This window comes from Panthera leo, chromosome F3, assembly GCF_018350215.1.
Source record: "Panthera leo isolate Ple1 chromosome F3, P.leo_Ple1_pat1.1, whole genome shotgun sequence".
NCBI lineage: Eukaryota > Metazoa > Chordata > Mammalia > Carnivora > Felidae > Panthera > Panthera leo.
In genome coordinates, this window is record NC_056696.1 from 40,311,944 (window position 1) to 40,329,734 (window position 17,791).

The 17,791-nt window shown below is 57.0% G+C and overlaps 1 protein-coding gene across 1 annotated transcript; it reads right to left on the bottom strand.

Annotated features, from left to right (window-relative positions):
- Positions 1-149: 149 nt before the first annotated feature.
- Positions 150-16,302, bottom strand: LAD1 (ladinin 1). The gene is made up of 10 exons (XM_042925098.1): positions 16,006-16,302; positions 6,843-6,980; positions 4,718-5,543; positions 4,101-4,205; positions 3,235-3,278; positions 1,764-1,836; positions 1,523-1,660; positions 914-1,000; positions 573-647; positions 150-230 (listed from the first exon to the last, which is right to left on the bottom strand). Exons 1-10 carry the CDS (start codon positions 16,041-16,043, stop codon positions 225-227), a joined length of 1,530 nt encoding a protein of 509 aa, XP_042781032.1. The 5' UTR covers positions 16,044-16,302; the 3' UTR covers positions 150-224.
- Positions 16,303-17,791: the final 1,489 nt, after the last annotated feature.

Here is a 17,791-nt window from a genome sequence, read left to right on the forward strand (position 1 = left end):
CTGCTGCGCCCTCAGTGGGGTGAGAAGGTGCCGGGGGACACCTGCCCCCGGATGCTGGGCTGGGCAGGAGCTGGTTGAGCCTCCCCGACACTCCCGGCCCCAGGTCCAGAGCCAGAAAGGGGGCAGGGGCAATGAGAGACAGGAATGCTGCTGGAGACAGGGCCCGGCCTGAGGGAGGGCCCCTGAGATGCAGACCTTGCAGGTCTGTCCCGGCAGAGGGCTCGTCACACCTGTGGGGGCAAAGGTCTGTCAGAAAAGACAAGGAGGTTCCTAGAGCTGGGAGGGAAAGGGGGCCTCCGGACAGGAAGGCATCCCTTTGCCCAAGGCCCACTCATACCAGAGACCCCAAACCTGCTGGTTGATGTTGGGGGCGGGGAGGGGCTTTGCAAAGCTGCAGGGAAAGCAAAGCCAGATCGGGGTTCAATCAGCATTCTCAAGTTTGGGTCAAACAAGCTTGAGAGCAGAACCAGGGTATCCCGAGTACTAGACTGTGCAGCTGGAGGCCAATTAGTGTGTACGTGGGGGTGAGGGGTGGAGTCTCCCCAGGCCCGGCCCCTCTCTGCTCCTCTCACCTCTGCCTCCAGGAAGGAATCTTCTTTCTTTCCCAACTGGGTCCTCCTGGTGGCTGCCGGTTGTTTCCGCACCTCCTGGTTTGGGACATCAGGGTTTGGGGCAGGGGGGGAACCAAGGCTGACCGCAGAGGGACTCGGGAACCCCAGGTTCCTCCCCTTCCTGAGAGGGAAGACCCCAGACCCACTCCTCTCTTCTGCCTCCTGGCCCACAGGCTTACCCTCCTCACTCCCCATGGTCTCCACTGCTGGAGCTCTGTTTCTCTCAGGGCTGTCCCTTCTCTCACCCGGGTCATTCTACCACAAAGGCCTGTAGCACGAGATCTCGGGGAGGGACGAGGTACCTGGGGGTTCTGATCTCCAGATTCCTGGGTCCTGCTGATCCACAGGTTGAGCCTTGATGTCACAGCCCCTGAGAGCCTCATGTTCTCCTGAAAAGAAAGCCTTGCATCTCAGGGCTCGGGGCAGCTGGCAACGGGATGGCATTTTCAGAGGTCCTGGCACAGGGACATGACTCTGCCTCACTCCCCTATCCACCTAGCACGTGCCACATACGCCCCGGAAGGCCCCCGACGGTCCCCCAGGGAATGCTGCACACAGCTTGGGAGACGGGCTTATGAACAGCAACTCGAGTCAACAGCCGTTTCTGCCAAAACGGACATGAGAAAACGTGGAGCTTTCTTTTTGAGAGAGCGCAAGTGGGGGAGGGGCAGAGAGAGGGGGACCGTGGACCTGACGCGGGCTCTGTGCTGAGAGCAGCGAGCCCGACGTGGGGCCCAAGCTGATGAATCGTGAGATCACGACCTGAGCCAAAGTCGGACGCTCAACCAACTGAGCCACCCAGGCGCCCCAGAAAACACGGAGCTTTCTAGTATTGCCAGGGTCAAGTTCTGCATTTGGAGGTCTCAGGCCTAATCAGCCTGAAGACACCCAGCTGGGCCTGAGCCCCTCACCTTCCGGCTGGAGGCTGGGTCTGCTCGGCTCTGGCCCACCAGCTCCTTCTCGAAGAGCTGGCGCTTGCTGGCTACGCCCATGGGAGCCACAAAGAACTCGGTGCGGGAGGAGCCTGGAGACTTGACCGATTCCGACCTCTGGAAAGAGAACACCGATGGCTGGCCCACGAGGGTGACGTGCACAGACCACACTTACCACGCTCATCAGGTGCCCCGGCCCCTCCATGAGAGCCCTGCCCACCTGAACAGCGGTGTGGTATCTCTCCAACTTCTCGCCTAACTTGACTGTGCTGGCCGGGAGCCTCATGCTGGCGCTGCAGGACAGGAGGACGGGACAAAACAGGTGAGACGGCTGCGCCGGGCCTGCCTGGGCCCCGAGCCGTACCCACCTACCCTTTTGGCAAAGAGAAGATGGCCCCCATCACTGAACGAGGCGAGAATGACTTGGCCAAAGTGAAAAACTACAGGAAAGTCCAGGGACTTTCGTCACCTCCCCAGAAACATCCCCACTCAGCAGGACACCCCCAGGGTCAGAAATATCTGCCATTCCCCCCCCCGATTCTTGTCACTGGACCTCACACACATCTCCCGAATCTCCTTCCCCTCTACCTTCCGCAGCACTGCAGTCCCCTTCCCCGACCCCCTCTGCCGGCCACCCTGAGCTCTCCCCCACTGCCACCAGACCACTCCTACCCCAGACAAAGCCCAGCCTGTCCTCAACAGCTCAAACCTCGCAGGCCACAGGGCAGGGACCAAACTCCCTGACACAGCATACAAGGCTCTCACGGTCTGGTCCCTGACTCCTCCCGGACACCAGCATCCACGCCACCCCCCGACCCCTTTCTCCGCGGGCTTATGTGCCAGTTAACTAGAAACCTCACGCTTTTCATACTCTGTGCTTTTACTTGTGCTGTTCCCTCCATCTCAAGTCCCAGTCAGGAGTCGAGTGCTCCGTGATGAGCTCTCCAGCTCCCGCAGGCGGGGCGGCTGCAGCCACTTTGGGGTTCCATTCCTGTCCCTGCACCTCCCCGCCGGGGCGGGGGAGGCGGCTCTCGCAAGTTTAATAGTCTGATGTGAGGTGCCGAACAGAAGCAGCCGTGCCTCATTCATACGTGCACCCCGTGCCACCACCGTCACCCCACGCCTCGCCTGGGATAGTTGGCCTCTACGAATGTTTAGGGGCAGGTGGACACAGCACGAGTGCACAGGATTCCTCGTGCTCGAGCACAGCTGCTTTCCAGACCCCATTTCAGCTTCCTTCTTTCAAAACACAGTCCTCAAACTACTCGCATCAAAATTATGGGGCACGGCGATGCTTATGGCGCATGGAGACTTGCGGGCCCCCCTGCGTTGGGTCTGCTGAAAGTCGTGGCTTCCCCTTCCCTGCGCTGTTCATGGTCCTCCTCCTGGAAGGCCCTCCTCCCCCTCCCCACCCCAACCTCCTCCACCTTCAGAGCCCCACCCAAGCCCCGCCTCCTCTAAGAAGCCTTCCCCGTTCCCCGCCCCCCCATCCCTGTTCCATCTTGCTGGGCCTCGGTCCCTCATGTTGGTCCAGTCTCCCCGCAGGGTCTGGAGCCCTGGCCGAGGACTGCACCTTCCCCTCGGGTGCTCTATGGCACAGCCTGGCACAAGGAATACGGGTGGCAGTCGCGCAGCAAACACAGACTGAACATGACCAGATCAGACAAAGCCAGAGCCTCCAGGCCCCTGACCTGCGTGTTAAGGTTGTTTCTGAGTTGTCTTTCCTGGAGTTCATCTGAAACAAGAAGGATAGTCTCTGATGAGTGACAGTCCCCAGGAGGCCATGGCCCTCCTCGAGGCAAGGGCTCAGCTCTCTGAACACTTCCTCTTCCTCCAACCCCCAACCAAACCTCTGTTAAAGATCCTCCTCTTGTCTGGGAGACACCTGCCTCCACCCACCAGGCCGGGTCAGAAGCCCCTCCCTGGCCCCACCACCACCACCAGTTCAACCATCTGTTTTCCTGTCTGCCTCCCTACTGCCCATGAGCCCTGCCAGGCAGGGAACAGCCCTGATCAATATCAGGCATCCAGCTTCCTCCCCAGGGCCTGGCACACATCAGGGGCACAAAGCACAGTCAGTCAAAAATAAGTGAACCACCCAGTGAACCAAGGAACTAAGAGTAAATTATCAGAATTTGAGAAGAGAGTCCCCAGTCCATACCACTTGTACCACTGGGGCAGAGGCAGAGTAGGGAGCGCTTGGAGAGCCCCACTGCTCTTGGCTCCTACCCTTCCCCGGGGCTCAAGCCTCCTGGGTGGGATCAGGAACTGCTGAAGGCAGGGGTGGGGCCTGCCCTGTGCCCTCTTCCTGCAGCTCTGGCCTTGTCCACTAGGTGGGGCTGCTCAGTCTCATCCACACCAACGCTCTGGGTCATTAACTGGCTCTCCCTCACTTAACCCAAGTCATCTGCTCTTGGCTACCCATGGGAATCCAAAACCCCTCTCTATCCAAAGGATCTGCTTGATATCTAACCTAAGGCCCCAATGCTGGGATAGATGCTGGTTTCCCCAGGTTGCCCTCCAGGGGACTGGAGACAAAGGTACCCTGGGCTCTCACCCGAAAGGAGATGGTCCTGGGGCTGGAGCGTTTGAGGGAGCTGCTGTAGGTGGCCTGAGTGGGTGAGGGTGTGTCCACCTCTTCCTCCTTGCTGGGGACTTTCACCTGGATGGAGTGGGGGAGTGTCATACGGGAGGTCGGGGGAGCCTGAAGCCCAAGCTGCCACGGGGACCCCATGTGGCCTGGCTCATCCCAAGAGCTGCAGGAGGAAGAGGAGAAGAAAACAGTCCTGCCCCTCTGCCTCTGCTGTGGGGACGGTGGACACAGTTCCGTGGGGCCAGGCCACCAGGCAGAACTTTCCAGCAGAACTTCTGGAAGGACGTGAGGTTTCCCCAGAGTCTGCTGGTGTCCTGAAATCCAGGCCCTGGATCACGAGGGGGTTCAGGGTGGCAGGTGCTCCCTGGCAACACAGCTGATGCCCTTTTCGGCTGCCAACTGCCTGCCCTTGCCTCAAGCGTCCCCTATTCTGACAGTGATTGGAAGCAGGTAGGGAGAGAGGAAATTGCCAAATCCAGCCCCACGGTGAGAGGACAGGAGACAGCAAGGGAGCCAGAGACCACCCAGGGCAGGATGAGAGGGGCACGTGCAGGGATGGGAGGGGCGGGGGCACTGCCAACCTGGAGTGTGATGGGCGGGAGGCGGGAAGTCACAGTCGGAGAGTCTGGCACGCCCTGTTCTCCCAGCTCCGCCAAGGACGGGGGGCTCTTCTCAGAGAGGGCACTTCCCCTCTGCTCTGTGGTGGTGGGCTGGCCTCCCCCAGAAGCCAGCCGCCCCCCTGCCTGGGGCTGTCCCAAGGCTGCCAGCCTCTTTGGAGCCAGCTTTGTCTCTGCCGCTGAGGTCTTCTCGGACACCAGAGACTTCTCAAAGAGCAATGCTTTCTCAGAAACCAGTCTCCTTTCTGAGTCTGATGTCTTCCCTGGGGCCGGCAACTTCTCAGAGCCACTTGTTTTTTCTAGAATGGCCTTCTTCTCTGAGATGGCTCTTTTCTCTGACACAGAAGTTTTCTCAGGTCCCGGGGCCTTCTCCGAGATGGAGAACTCCTCTGAGACCAGTCTCTTTCCAGGGGCTAATGTCTTCTCTGGGACGGAGGACTTCTCTGAGATAGGGGGCTTCTCTGAGACCCCCTTCTTCCCGCCTTCTGCCTCTTGGCCCGCCAAGCTCTCCTCCTCCCTGGCCCAAGGGCCCCGCTGCTCCCGGCTCAGTCTCCGGCGAGGAGGCAGCTCCGCCTCCTTCTTGGGCATGAGGGGCTGCGGCTTGGCCTGCTCTGGGCCGGAGCTGTCCCTTCCCTCCTCTGCCTCCCGCCGGACAGGGGCCTGTGCAGCCTCCACTGCCTGCCGCCTCTGCCTCCGCTCCTGCCGTGTCCTGAGGGTGGCCTGGCTGTCCTCATCTTTAGAGGCTGAGGTCTGCGGCTTGGGCACCTCGGCTTCCTCCATGCCAGGCAGTCTAGGCCAGAAGATGGAGAAGGGGTGGGAGATAAGTATCAGAGGCTATCAGAGACGGGAGACACCCTGGGGTGTACCTGACCCAATGGGGATGCTTCCAGGGCCACCGGGGAGGCACCCCACCCCCCATCGCTTAAAGAAAGATCACTTTTAACCACCTTTACATATTGGGTTTCCACTAAGTCATTTGAACAATGCACACCACGTTTTTAAAAAGTTTATATACCCCTATAAGGTCCAACTCTGCATGTTGAGACCCAGTCAACAAACACTGACTGAACAAGTTTGTCTGCGCTGGGCCCCGTGCCGGGTGGCGGAAGTCAAAAGGAATAAATGCAGTGCTCGCCCCCTGAGAGCTTAGATCAAGACCAGAGACGTTCGGGGACTTGTCAAAGGTCGCACAGATGATCAGTGGTGGAGCTGAGGGGACAGCGCTAAGCTCTGACACGCCATCCTGCACTCCCGTTAGCCACGGTGGCGGCCACGGGCACTGGGGCAGCTCGGGGCGCACACCCTGTTCCCCCTTCTCTTGGGGACCCAAGGGAACACGAGCAACATGAGAGGACTGTCCTAAACCCGTAGCACTTGGCCTCCAGCAAAAGGAGATTGTTTTCCTTCCTCACCACCCTGCTTTCCATGTGAATTGGGGCAAGTGAATTCACTGTCTAGGCCTCAGCGTCCAAATCTGCAAACCAGGCCTGTTGGGTGAAACGAGACTCATTCCACGTGATTGCCCAGCACAGTCCTGGCCCACAGGGGACTTCCATTCCCTCATAACCCTAAAATCCAGGCGGCAAGAGTAGCCACCGCATCCCTCCCCTCAGAAGTGAATTATGGAGGTTCCGGGTTCCAGGGGAGACAGCCTGGGTTGTGGAAAGAGTTGAGCCCACAGAGCCTGACCGATCCGGATGGCGAGTCCGGCTCTGCCAACCTTAGGTGCGCAATCTCAGCAAGTCACCTGTGTGTGCTCTTTGACCCAGTTTCTCCATCTGTAAAATGGGTTAATGATACCTCTCTCCCGGGGATACTGTAAGGATTAAATGACTTCTATCCACCAAATGTGCAGCAAAGTATCGGCTCACGGATAGCATCAGCGTATAGTGATTCTGGTTCCAAAGAGGGTGGAGGCGGGCAGCGTGGAGGAGGGTCTAGGGAAGGTGAGGAGCTTGAAGGACATCTGCGGACCCTTCATCTCATTCCCCGGGCACCCCCAGTACTTGGTCTGTCTGGGGCAGCTAAGTCCATCCGGGTCACCTGGGACAGGGAAATGGTGCCTCGTCCCCCACCCTGACCCGAGCACCTCTGGGCAGCCGGTGTGTGTCCATTCTGGGTGAGCTTGGGAGCTTCCTCGTCCGTGGTGGAGCTCAGATTGCGGTGTCGCCGCCGGCGCTCTCGCTCCTGCTCCTCCTCATCTTCTAGAGTCCACTGCCTGGCCAGGCTGGGGGAGGGGGGGTGGAGAGGATCAGTGCAGCCCAGGCAAGACTCCTGGGTCCCCGGATACCTGTTCCCAGGGCAGACCCCTACGGGGCTGGGAGAAGAGAACAAATACCCTCTAGGCCTGGGCCGTCTGTAGGTGGTTATGGCGCACTTGAAAGATGGCTGGGCTGGGGCACCTGGTGGCTCAGTCGGTCAAGTGTCCGACTTCAGCTCAGGTCATGATCCCCGGGTCCGTGAGTTCGAGCCCCGCGTCGGGCTCTGTGCTGACAGCCCAGAACCTGGAGCCTGTTTCGGATTCTGTGTCTCCCTCTCTCTGACCCTCCCCCATTCATGCTCTGTGTCTGTCTAAAAAATAAATAAACATTTAAAAAAATAATAATAAAATTAAATTAAATTAAAAAAGAAAGAAACATGGCTGGGCTGAACTGAGATGTGCCGGAATTGTAACACACGCAGGTAGTCCCAAGACGTAATATGACAAACAGAATGTAGAGTATCTTGTTAATAATTCTGCTTATTGGGGCACCTGGGTGGGTCAGTCGGTTAAGCATCTGACTTCAGCTCAGGTACTAATCTCTCGGTTCATGAGTTCGAGCCCCGCATCAGTGCAGAGCCTGTTTCGGATCCTCTGTCTCCCTCACTCCCTGCCCATCCCCTGTACTCCCTCTTTCTCTCTCTCTCTCTCAGAAATAAACATTTAAAAAATAAAAATAATTCCATATATTGATTACACGTTGAAATAATATTTTGGATACCCTGGGATAAATGAGACCTATTATGAAAATTAATCATCTATTTCTTTTCACTTTTTTAGTGTGTCTCATAGAAAATTTACAGTTTTAACATGGTTCGTATTTGTGGCTCACATTACATGTCAATTAAGTTTCAAATAAAGGTACTACAAGGATTTGGATCAGACCAGAGTTTCCTATCCTGGGTACCACTGAGATTTCAGCTGGGTAACTTCATGTGCAGGGGCTGTGCTGAATTTAGGATGTTGAACAGCATCCCTAACCTCTACCCACTAGAGATACCTTAGCACCACCCCCCACTTGTGACAACCAAAAATGTCTCCTGTCTTTGCCATGTCCCCTGGGGGACAAAACCACCCAGGATGACAAACACTGGGTTGGACTTGACTCTGGAATCCAGAGTAGGAAGGTGGGGCCTCCCTCTCTAGGGGTGACTAGGAACATGGGAGGGTGGGCACGGTTCTGCCTGAAGGAGGGAGATAAACTTGACAAGTTCCTTTTTCTTTTGGGTCCTGGATTCTTGGATAATATTCATCAATGGATGAATTTTATCCCGCAGGATTTCTCAGCCGTTCAGAATGGGGAGACTCACAATTACGCCTGGAAAAGGTTCCAATATCCACTTCCCTTCTCAGGAGTTCTTTGGCCTCTCTCACCTTCTAGACCCAGCTTTCACTTGTCAGGGAGCAAGGGGACTCCATACACTCTACTTTGGGTTCCCGCCCCCAGTCACCCTGCATTCACAGGACCAATCAGGCACTCCCACAGCCAGTCACCCACCCACCCACCCACCCACCTCCTTCCGCACTCACCACCTGCCCATCTAGCCACCTGTCAATCCAAACAGCCATCCACCCAGTCACCCCCCACTTCCCTGCCCAATCCCACCCACCCACCCACCAATCATCTTTAGCCACCTGCCCTACCATCCCCCGCACCTCGCTGCCAGCCCACCCCATCTTCCATCCAACCACCCTTCCATCCCAAGCGAAGAGCAAATACGTCTCTAAGCAACTGCAGTGAACCAGCAAGTCAGCAACGGGCGGGGGTTCACAGAACAAGGCAATGTCCCTGCCCTAAAGGTACCCACTATCGAGTGAGAAAGAAAAGCGTGTCCACCAATAACTCCCTCAACCAAAGCAAAGAAATTGCTCTGCAGGGGAGAGAATGATTAGTGCAGGCCAAGATTACCAAGAAAGGCTCACGGACAAGACTAAACGAACCTGGGCTGGACCTAGGGGGGTGAACAGGATTTTAATAGAGGTGACAGGGGGCTGGAGAGAATCTGGCAGTCCAGGCAGAAAGGAGGGCCTGAGCAAGCCTAGAGGTTAGAGGTAGGGGGGTTGGCGGAGCAAGAAGATGTGCTTCACCCAGAGCCCTGGGAGAAAGTTTGGGCTGAGAGTAGCATGCCCTGAGAGTCAGCAGAGCAAGCCCTCTCTGGAGCCTTCCTATGACTCCCCCAGTGCTATCTGGGGCCCTACAGATAGGAAGAGTCTGGAAAAGGCCTTCTTCTTCCCTCCCAGAGTTACTGTAAGGCCTTCCTTTTGCCACTATCAGGTGTCTCTCCCAGCCTATCCCTCTGCCCAGCCCTATACCTTCTAGACCTTCTCCCCTCTTGCAGAGTATTGCCATGCAACCAAGACTCAACTGAAGGAACAGACGTGTTTTCTGGGGGAAAAAAATCATGCAAACCCACAAATTTTGCAAACAGAATCGGATATGAAAAGCACCTATGGAGCCTCCAAGGAAAGATTCCTCAAGGCCGCCTCTTGTAAGGCTGAGTCTACTCCTTCTCCCCTGGTGCACATCCCCCTCTTTCCTCTTCCTCGGTTTTCTTTACTAAAATGAGGAGAAGGAGCCACACGATGGCTCCGATCTGGTTTTCTAAGTCCAACATCGTGCTGATCCAACATTCACCAAGTAATTTTTGAGCACTGACGACGTGCCAGGCATACTTCCAGGGATCGGCGTGCAGCAGAGAAGACGGACAGAGTTCTTCCGGCCACGGAGCACATAGTGCAGGGGGCCGGGGTGCGGTCAGTGAGCAAGGAAATGAGCACATGGACAAAGCGACGTCAGCAAGGGACACAGGACAAGAGAACCAGGTAAGGGTTAAGTGAGAGACGATGACTGGGAGGAGAGGGCCCTCTGAGAAGAAGCCAGAGGAGCCGGATCTGGAGGCAAGGTGGCCCAGGAAGAGGGCACAGCAAGTGCCAAGCCCTGGGTGTGACAGCTGGCTGTTTGGGGGAAGGGAGACCCAGAGCGAGAGTGTGGCCCGCAGGGACCTTGGACAGGGAGGAGAGGCCAGAGAAAAGGCCTTCATAGACCAGGGAAAGAATGTGGGTTGTACTCAAGTGTGCTGGAGAGCCACTGGAGAGTTTTACATAGAGGAATGACATGACAGAATTTATTATTATTATTATTATCTCTGGCTGCTGAAGGAAGAAGAATTGAGGGTGGCAGAGGGAGAAGGGAAACAGGGGCACCCATCAGGAGGCTCCTGCAATCGCCCAGGTGAGAGCTATGCTGGCGGTGGTGAACTTGGTAGCGACAGAGAGAAGGAAAAAGGGATGGACTGGGAACACATCTTGGAGACAGAGCCAAAGGGGGATTGTGGATGGAGAGGAGAAAAAAAGAAGAAACAAGGAAAACTAGATTTCTGGCCTGAGCAATTCCTGATGCTGTTAGTACGATGGGAAAGATCAGGAGAGGAAGCAGTTTAGGGAGCTGGTGGGGGGAGGAAAATTCCATTTCCGGCTTGTTTGGGGTGAGGAGAAGAAAAGGAGACCAAGGAGACTGGAGGGCGGAATGTGAACCTGAAGGGAGGAATGAGGTCCTGTCCAAGACCACAGGGGCAGGGGGTGGTGGGGACAAGAAGACCAGCACAGAGTAGAGAGAACAGAAGTGTCTGGTCCACAGGAAGGCAGCTCGACGGATTGGGCCGGAGCCAGGCTGGACCAGCAAGGGAAGAATGGGAGTCAAAACCGAGGGACCGGTGAGAGCCAGCAACTCTTTGGAGAAACTTTCCTCAGAGAAAAGCAAATAAAATGGGACAGTGCTAGAGCAGAATGTGGACTCAAGGAATGACTTTTTTTTTTTTTTTTTTTTTTTACATTTATTTATTTTTGAGAGAGAGAGACAGAGCATGAGAGGGGCAGAGAAAGAGGGAGACACAGAATCCAAAGCAGGCTCCAGGCTCTGAGCTGTCAGCACAGAGCCGAGGAGGGACTTGAACTCATGAACAGCAAGATCATGACTTGAGCTGAAGTTGGATGCTCAACCGACTGAGCCACCCAGGTGCCCCCAGGAGTGGTTTTTTAATTGAGGTGTAATTTATATACAATAGACACACATCAAGTTTTGTTTTCTTTTTAAAGCCAGGCAAATGAAGGGGAGTGGAGAAGGTATGAGAAGTTAGGAAGGAAGGTCTGAGGCTGTTGTCCTGCAGGGAGAGGAGAGACCACAGGCCAGGGTACCTCTCATCTCCAGCATGCACCACGGCTCCTGGCACACAAGCGCCAGTGAATGTGGAATGAACAAGTGTGACCGTCGACTCTCAGATGTGCAGGCCTCTCCTCCTCCCTGAGAACCGAAAGCCTCTGTCTTGACAAGGAAGAGAACAAAGCAGGGACAAATCCTCAGCTCCCCCAAAGGCAACCTGCCCATCTCTTACGAGCCAGGCTCTGATGCCCTCCCATTCCTCAGCTGAAGTTGGTTCACGAGAGATCATCAATTCGTGTGTGGTAAATGAATGATCAATCTTCAGATACACATAGCCTACAGGGGTCATGTGAAGGCCTATGGGAATCTTGTTTAAGTTCTGAGGTCAAGGCCATAAGGCTTTGATTGCAGCCCTTCTCCATCAGACGTGGAAATGCCAACTTCATCGGGCTCTCATCTGAGGCCATGTTTTCAGCTCTCTCCTTCTCGGGACTTATTCCCTCCCCCCATGAACACTTTGGAACCAGCTCTCGTCCTCCAAAGCTGAAGGATCCATCCACGGGAAAGTGCCCCACAAAGCCGGAAGCTCTTCTCCCCTGACCACACCCAGCTGGGCTGGGCTGGAGCCTCCAGGATTCCTTGGTCCTGAGCAACCCCGTTCCCACACGCTCCTCTCAGCCCTGGGGGAAGCAGCTTATTTGTTTATTCTCCAGTGGGGCCATATATGGAGTGTGATCTGCCAGAGCCTGGTCTCCTCAGAAATGACTCACCCACCCCCCCACCCCTCCCCAGGCCAGCCCTAACCCTAAGGGGTCTCCAGGGCTGGAACTACAGGAGGTGGGGCCCAGGTGTCCTTGAATGTCCACCAGTTTTAGGCCATGACCCCACAGTGCACCCAAGGTGGCTTGGTCACTCCCCTGCTGCTCACGAATCATGGGGCTGCCTTCAACCCCTGGCAAAACACGAATCACTTCACCTTCACCACCTTCACCACCACCCCACCCCGGGGGAGAAATGCTATTGCCAATGACTTGCTATCAGATGAGGAAACGGATAGAACTGGGGGGAAGGACGGGCAGGTGTCAGTATCCAGGAGGGGCCTCAGCAGGTATAGTTGTCGAAACCCCCGTAATAAATAAATGGTAACGAAGGGCCTTAGAACGTTTAGCAGCACACAACTATTTGTGGAATATGGTAAATAGCTCAATAAATGAAGGAACCAAGAAGTAACGGCAGTAACATAGAAGTGCTTACTATAATGCCAGGCACTGTTCTAAGTATTTTACAAATAACATTGACATTAAACCTCACAACAGCCCTGTGAGGAAAGGTGGTGTTATCCCCATTTCACAGATGAGGAAATGGAAAGTCACTGGGGCTAGTAAATTTCCCAAGATGCCACAACTAATAATATAACAATAATAATAATAATAAGAAGAAGAAGAAGAAGAAGAAGAAGATTCCATCCTAGGTCAGCCTCTCACAAGCCCGTACCCTTAACCACAATACCAAATGCTGATAAAGGATGTCCTGGGAGGGCTATCCCTCAGCCAGAGTGAGGCCCCACCTTCTTAAGAGCCCAACGGAGTATATATTCAGAGGAAGGAGCAGGGGAGGCTGGGAGGGCCTCTGACCTGGTGCACTTCCCCACCCCAGGACAGGCCAGAGGTCATGGGAGAGCAAAGGTTTGGGAAAGCCCGGTGGCCAACACATTGACCAGAGCCAGGCCCAGGATGGAACCTGGGTCCCACCATCCAGGAGTCCCAGTCACCTCACCAGCTGATGCCATAGCCCTAGGAGGCTGCCCCACCACACCCACCTTCGCCACAATCCTTTCCTCTGCCTCCTGGCCTTCATTCAGAGACAACACCCCTGTCTTTGCCTCCATGTAGGGCTGCTACCCTTCCCAATACAGCACTCACACCGCTATCAGCTGCTGCAGACCAGACAGAAGTTAGATCTAAGGAAGAAACCCCTTCGCCCCTGCCCTGCAGGGGACCTCAAAACAAGCTTGAAAAACAGATCAAGGCTCAGTGGCTCTGGTTAAAGTAGAGGAAGGGAGGGGGGGAAGGCTGCCCCAGAAGCATCTGTAGAACCCCGGACCTCAAGGAGCAGGATTTGCAAACCTCTGAAGGAAAGAGGGAGCTGGGAGGCCCAGCTCTGACTGGCTGTGGGACTTTGGGCCCAAGGAGCAGGATTTGCAAACCTCTGAAGGAAAGAGGGAGCTGGGAGGCCCAGCTCTGACTGGCTGTGGGACTTTGGGCCAGTCTTCAACCCCTGAGGGAGACAGGTCTCTGGTTCCCCTTCTGCACAATGAGGGGTCACCACAGGTGGTCACTGAAGTCCCCTCAAGCCCTGATGGCCTAGGGAGAGGTGTCAGGGGAGGGCAGTGCTGGGAGGTGGGAGGTCTGCTCAAGGCCCAGGTAGGGAAATGATTAACCGCTGGCTACTCAGTCCCAGGCACTCTCAGACCCACCCCTCACCCCCTGCAGACAGGCCCCGCCCAGCCTCTACCGTCACCCAGCCAGCCAAGGGAGGAAAGGACGAGGCCACTAACCAGGGCGCCCTGCCAGCCAGCTCACCGCTGCCCCCAGCCCAGGGCTGGAGCATCTGAATTCCTACTTCACACCGAGGCTAGGCTGCAGGCCGGCCCTCAGCTCCCCACCTGGGCCCTGGCTGGAGCCACACGGGTCACACCCTCACCATAGTCCTCCCCAGCCTGGGAGACTCGGTTGACAGTGACTCACAGCCCTTTCCCTCCTGCCCGCTGAGGCTTGTTCACGAAGGGAGCAGGGAAGGAGCGGTCCTCTGTTCCAGGTGCCTCATCAGGGTGACTGTTGGCAGCAGCTGTGTCTGCCCACGGGGCTCTGTGAGGGCTGGGGCCAGCAGGGAGGGCCGGCCAGGGGCTCCTGTGGCAGGACTGGTTCTCCAGGGCGTGCCTGGCACTGACCCTGGACATCCCGTGGGAACTCGGCCCTACCCCAGCAGCCACAAGTCCATCTGAGCAGTGGACAAGCTAAGACCAGACCCTGCTCCCAGTTGTAAAGTTCTCATGCCCCAGCTGCCCACCCACCACACACGCACACCCCATACGGATCCAGGCATGCTCTCAGACACAAAATCACATACAACCCACCGTCTGTGAGCTCCTGAGGAAGTTGTGTGTGGTTTGCATTTTTAACCCAATGCCCTATACGGAGGTCTCCCGTAAACATTCACACCAAACAGACTCAGACTCCTAAGGCCCAAACTCAGCCACATAAGAACCTACTACCCACACAGATGCCTCCACACCGCACAGGCCATAAACATGCTCGCCCACACATACACCTGCATGTACACATACAGGCACACATCCATAGGCACAGATATGCCCACACCTAGGAGAAAAGACACTCCCACATCAACCCCCATGTACACTGACCCACACACAGAGTCCAAGGTCTGGACCCCCAAGCTCCACCCTCAGCACAGACCTTCCCTGGGGTGTGTCCAACCTCCCTGGCAGCCTAGGTTCCTGTTTTCCAGGGCACTGAGTTCCTTCCATTCTCGGGGCTTACTTTATCCCCTTTCTAGATCCCTTGGGCCCCTCCACCTGGGGGGTTACCTGGCCACTGTGCTTCAGAGCAGTGTGAGGTCTTGAGGGTCTGAGGAGGTGGGCTCCCAGCCCTGGGGAGATGAGACTGAGATGCTGGAGAAGCTCTGGGACCCTTCTGGAGGGAGGGGAAGGAGACTCTAGAGCACTAGAGAATGCCTGAAAGCAGCCTTAATGGGGAAAGCCTGGGGAGGGTGCTGGTCTGCCCCTGCAGAGACTGCCTTGGCCTCAGGATCCAAATGCCCACCTGGGAGGGTCAAAAAAGCCAATTTCTCCTTGGCTGAAGCCTACGGGATCAAAGGAGTAGGAATCCAGCTCAGAGCTACTACGTGGGCCTCAGTTTCCTCAAGGGCAAAATGGGTGTATGTGACAGATGCTGCTGGGGATAAGGAGGTGAACATGCTCATGTGGACACTTCTGAGCAGAGGTGCAGGGTAGCTCCGAGAGGAGTCACCGGGGGTCACCAGCCACAGTGAGGGGCGCTGCCTCCAGGACAACCCCCCAACACCCCAGTCTTATCTAACCGTCACAGGATGCCCAGCAGGCAGAGATTAGATACCCAGTTTCCTGACCCTTTGAGGGACTTCCCTACAAATAAGGAACGAGGCACAAAGGGGAACAGCAACTATCCTAGGTGATCCAGCCCAGACACCACCCGAAAATGCCAAACTCAGAATCTGAGCTTCATTGGGGCGGGGGGGGGGGGGCCGGGGACGGTGTCTTTTGCGCCCTGGTCTCTCAATCCACTGATCCTTCTACTTCCCACCCTCCGAGGAAGTGGTGCCCCCACTCCTCCTCGGCAAGAGGGGCTGAGGGACCCCTCCCCAGGGCCCCCCTCTCCCAGTCTCTACCAGAGAAACGTGGCAGCAAGGGAGGCTTGTCTGGAAATGAGGCTCGGCGGCGGTAACTCTTAAACACCTACCCAAACCCCCAACGCGTCCCCGCAGGGGGTCGTGTTTGAAGGGGGCTCTCCAGGTCGGGCCCAGCCTCCCCCAAGCACCCCGTGTGCGGCCACAGTCCCCAAGAGGAGGAAAGGAAACCGTCGGGGAGCGAGAACACCGCCCTGTCACTTAAGAGTTCCCCAGTGTGCCCCCGGGGCCGTCCCCCCTTACGGAGCAGCAGGGCCAGCAGGATCAAGGCTCAGAGCCCGCCTCCCGGGCGGGAAGGGGTGGGGGGTGAGGGGCCGGCGCGCGGAGGAGACCCCGGTGCGGCTCCCCGGGGCCCGCCGCGGCGCTCACCTGGACAGCGCGGACCAGTCCTTCCTGCTGACAGCCATGCCGCTGAGCCCGCGGGCCGCCGTGTGCGCGTGCAGGGCCCGGCGGCCGCCGCCTCACCTGCGCGCCCCTCCCCCGCCGCCCGGCCCAGGTAGGGTCACATGGCCGCTTATCTCGGCCCGCCCGGCCCGCCGCCGCGAGCCGCCTCTCCGGGGTGTGGGCGGCCCCGACAAAGCCGCATTGATCTCCGCCCCGGCCGGCCCGACCGCGCGCCTGCCAGCGCCGGCCAGCTGTCGGACAGGCCGCCGGACGGACCCACGGACGCACAGGCCGGCCCGGGGTCGATCGGCCGCCCGCGGCGAGGGCGGGGGACTTCCTGCTCAGAACCAGTCGGACCAGCTCGGCGCTGGGCCGCCTCCTCTCTCGCAGGGGCCTCGCGGGGCCCGGGGTGGCTGGGACTGGGGCGGCTGGAGGGGACCCGAAGATCAGGGTCAGGCCGAGCATACGGGCGGTAAACCGACTTAGCCCCGTGAAACTTACGAGCAGACGCCGAGCGGGAAAGTTAGAGCAGGCACCGTAACCTCGGGTCTGCAGCCCTGGGTGCCTCCCGGGCCCTTGGCACCCACCCCGCCCCTAATAGCACCCCCCCACCCCCACCCCGAGATGAGCTGGGTCGTGCTTTCGCTATGCCGCATCCAAAACTGCCAAACGCGCCCCCTGTAAAGCCAGCATCTCCACAAAATGAGATTTAAGAAGATTCAATTCAGCAAACATTTGAGCGCCCACAGCTCTGAAAACACAATGATGTCAAAGGTACTGTCCTTGCTTTGCTGATACTGGACTTTGGGCTGGAGGGGCAGGGTGTGGAACAGGGCAGAGGCAGATCAGCTTTTCCCCCGGAAGGAGTGAACCCGATAACCAGGACTGGAATTTTGGAGCCACTTGAAGGCAACTCAGGCACCACCAGCACCCCCTGGGTCCCTTAAAGGGCCCATCTGAGCTGGTGGGTGTCGGTGCTTTCTAGCCAGGAACCAGCAGCAGGTGGGCAGAGAGAGGGCCAGTCACTGAGCACAGAGAGTCTTATCACCCCTGATGGATCAGAACTGCAAGGTCAGCAGCAGCTGTTCCTGGTCTGAGAGGGACGAGAAGCAGCCCCAGGTGCCAGGAAAAGAAGATGGAGGAGAGTCAACTGCCAGCACTCCGACCTTGCTCCCCAGCCTGGCCTCCCTTTGGCGCTGACCCAGGACTGACTGTCTCTACGGTGCCCTCCAGCTCTGAGATCTCACAGTGACCAGCAAGCCAGCTGCTGAGCAGAAACCTGGAAACAGAGACATAGCTAAGCATCTCCTTCCCCCCAAACACCCCCTCCTCTGGGGAGCCTTCCTTCCTGGCATAGGAGGTGAGGAGTGAAGTTTAAGGAGTGAGTGTTGAACTGGGAGCCTGGAGACTTGGCTTTGAGCTCTGATTCTGCCATTTATGAGCCATGCGACTTGGGCCAAATCACTTCTATGTCGTGGAAATAATGACACTTTGCTTCCTTCCAGATTGCGGGGATCAAATGAGTCCATCACGGAGTGTTGGGGAGCAGCGTTAAGGTTGACAAGGCCCCAGAGAGTTCTGAACAGAAGCCAAGGAAGGACCCAGAGCTGTTTGCTCGACCAAGGAAAGACAGGGAGGGGATGGTCGTAAGCTGTGTCCCTGGATACTTCGATACAAGGTCTGACACTTCTGTCTGTCAGCCTGCTGTCTCCCTGGGGGCCTAGGGAAGGGAACTTTCCTTCCAGGGTTTGCCAGTGGTTCTCAACTTAGG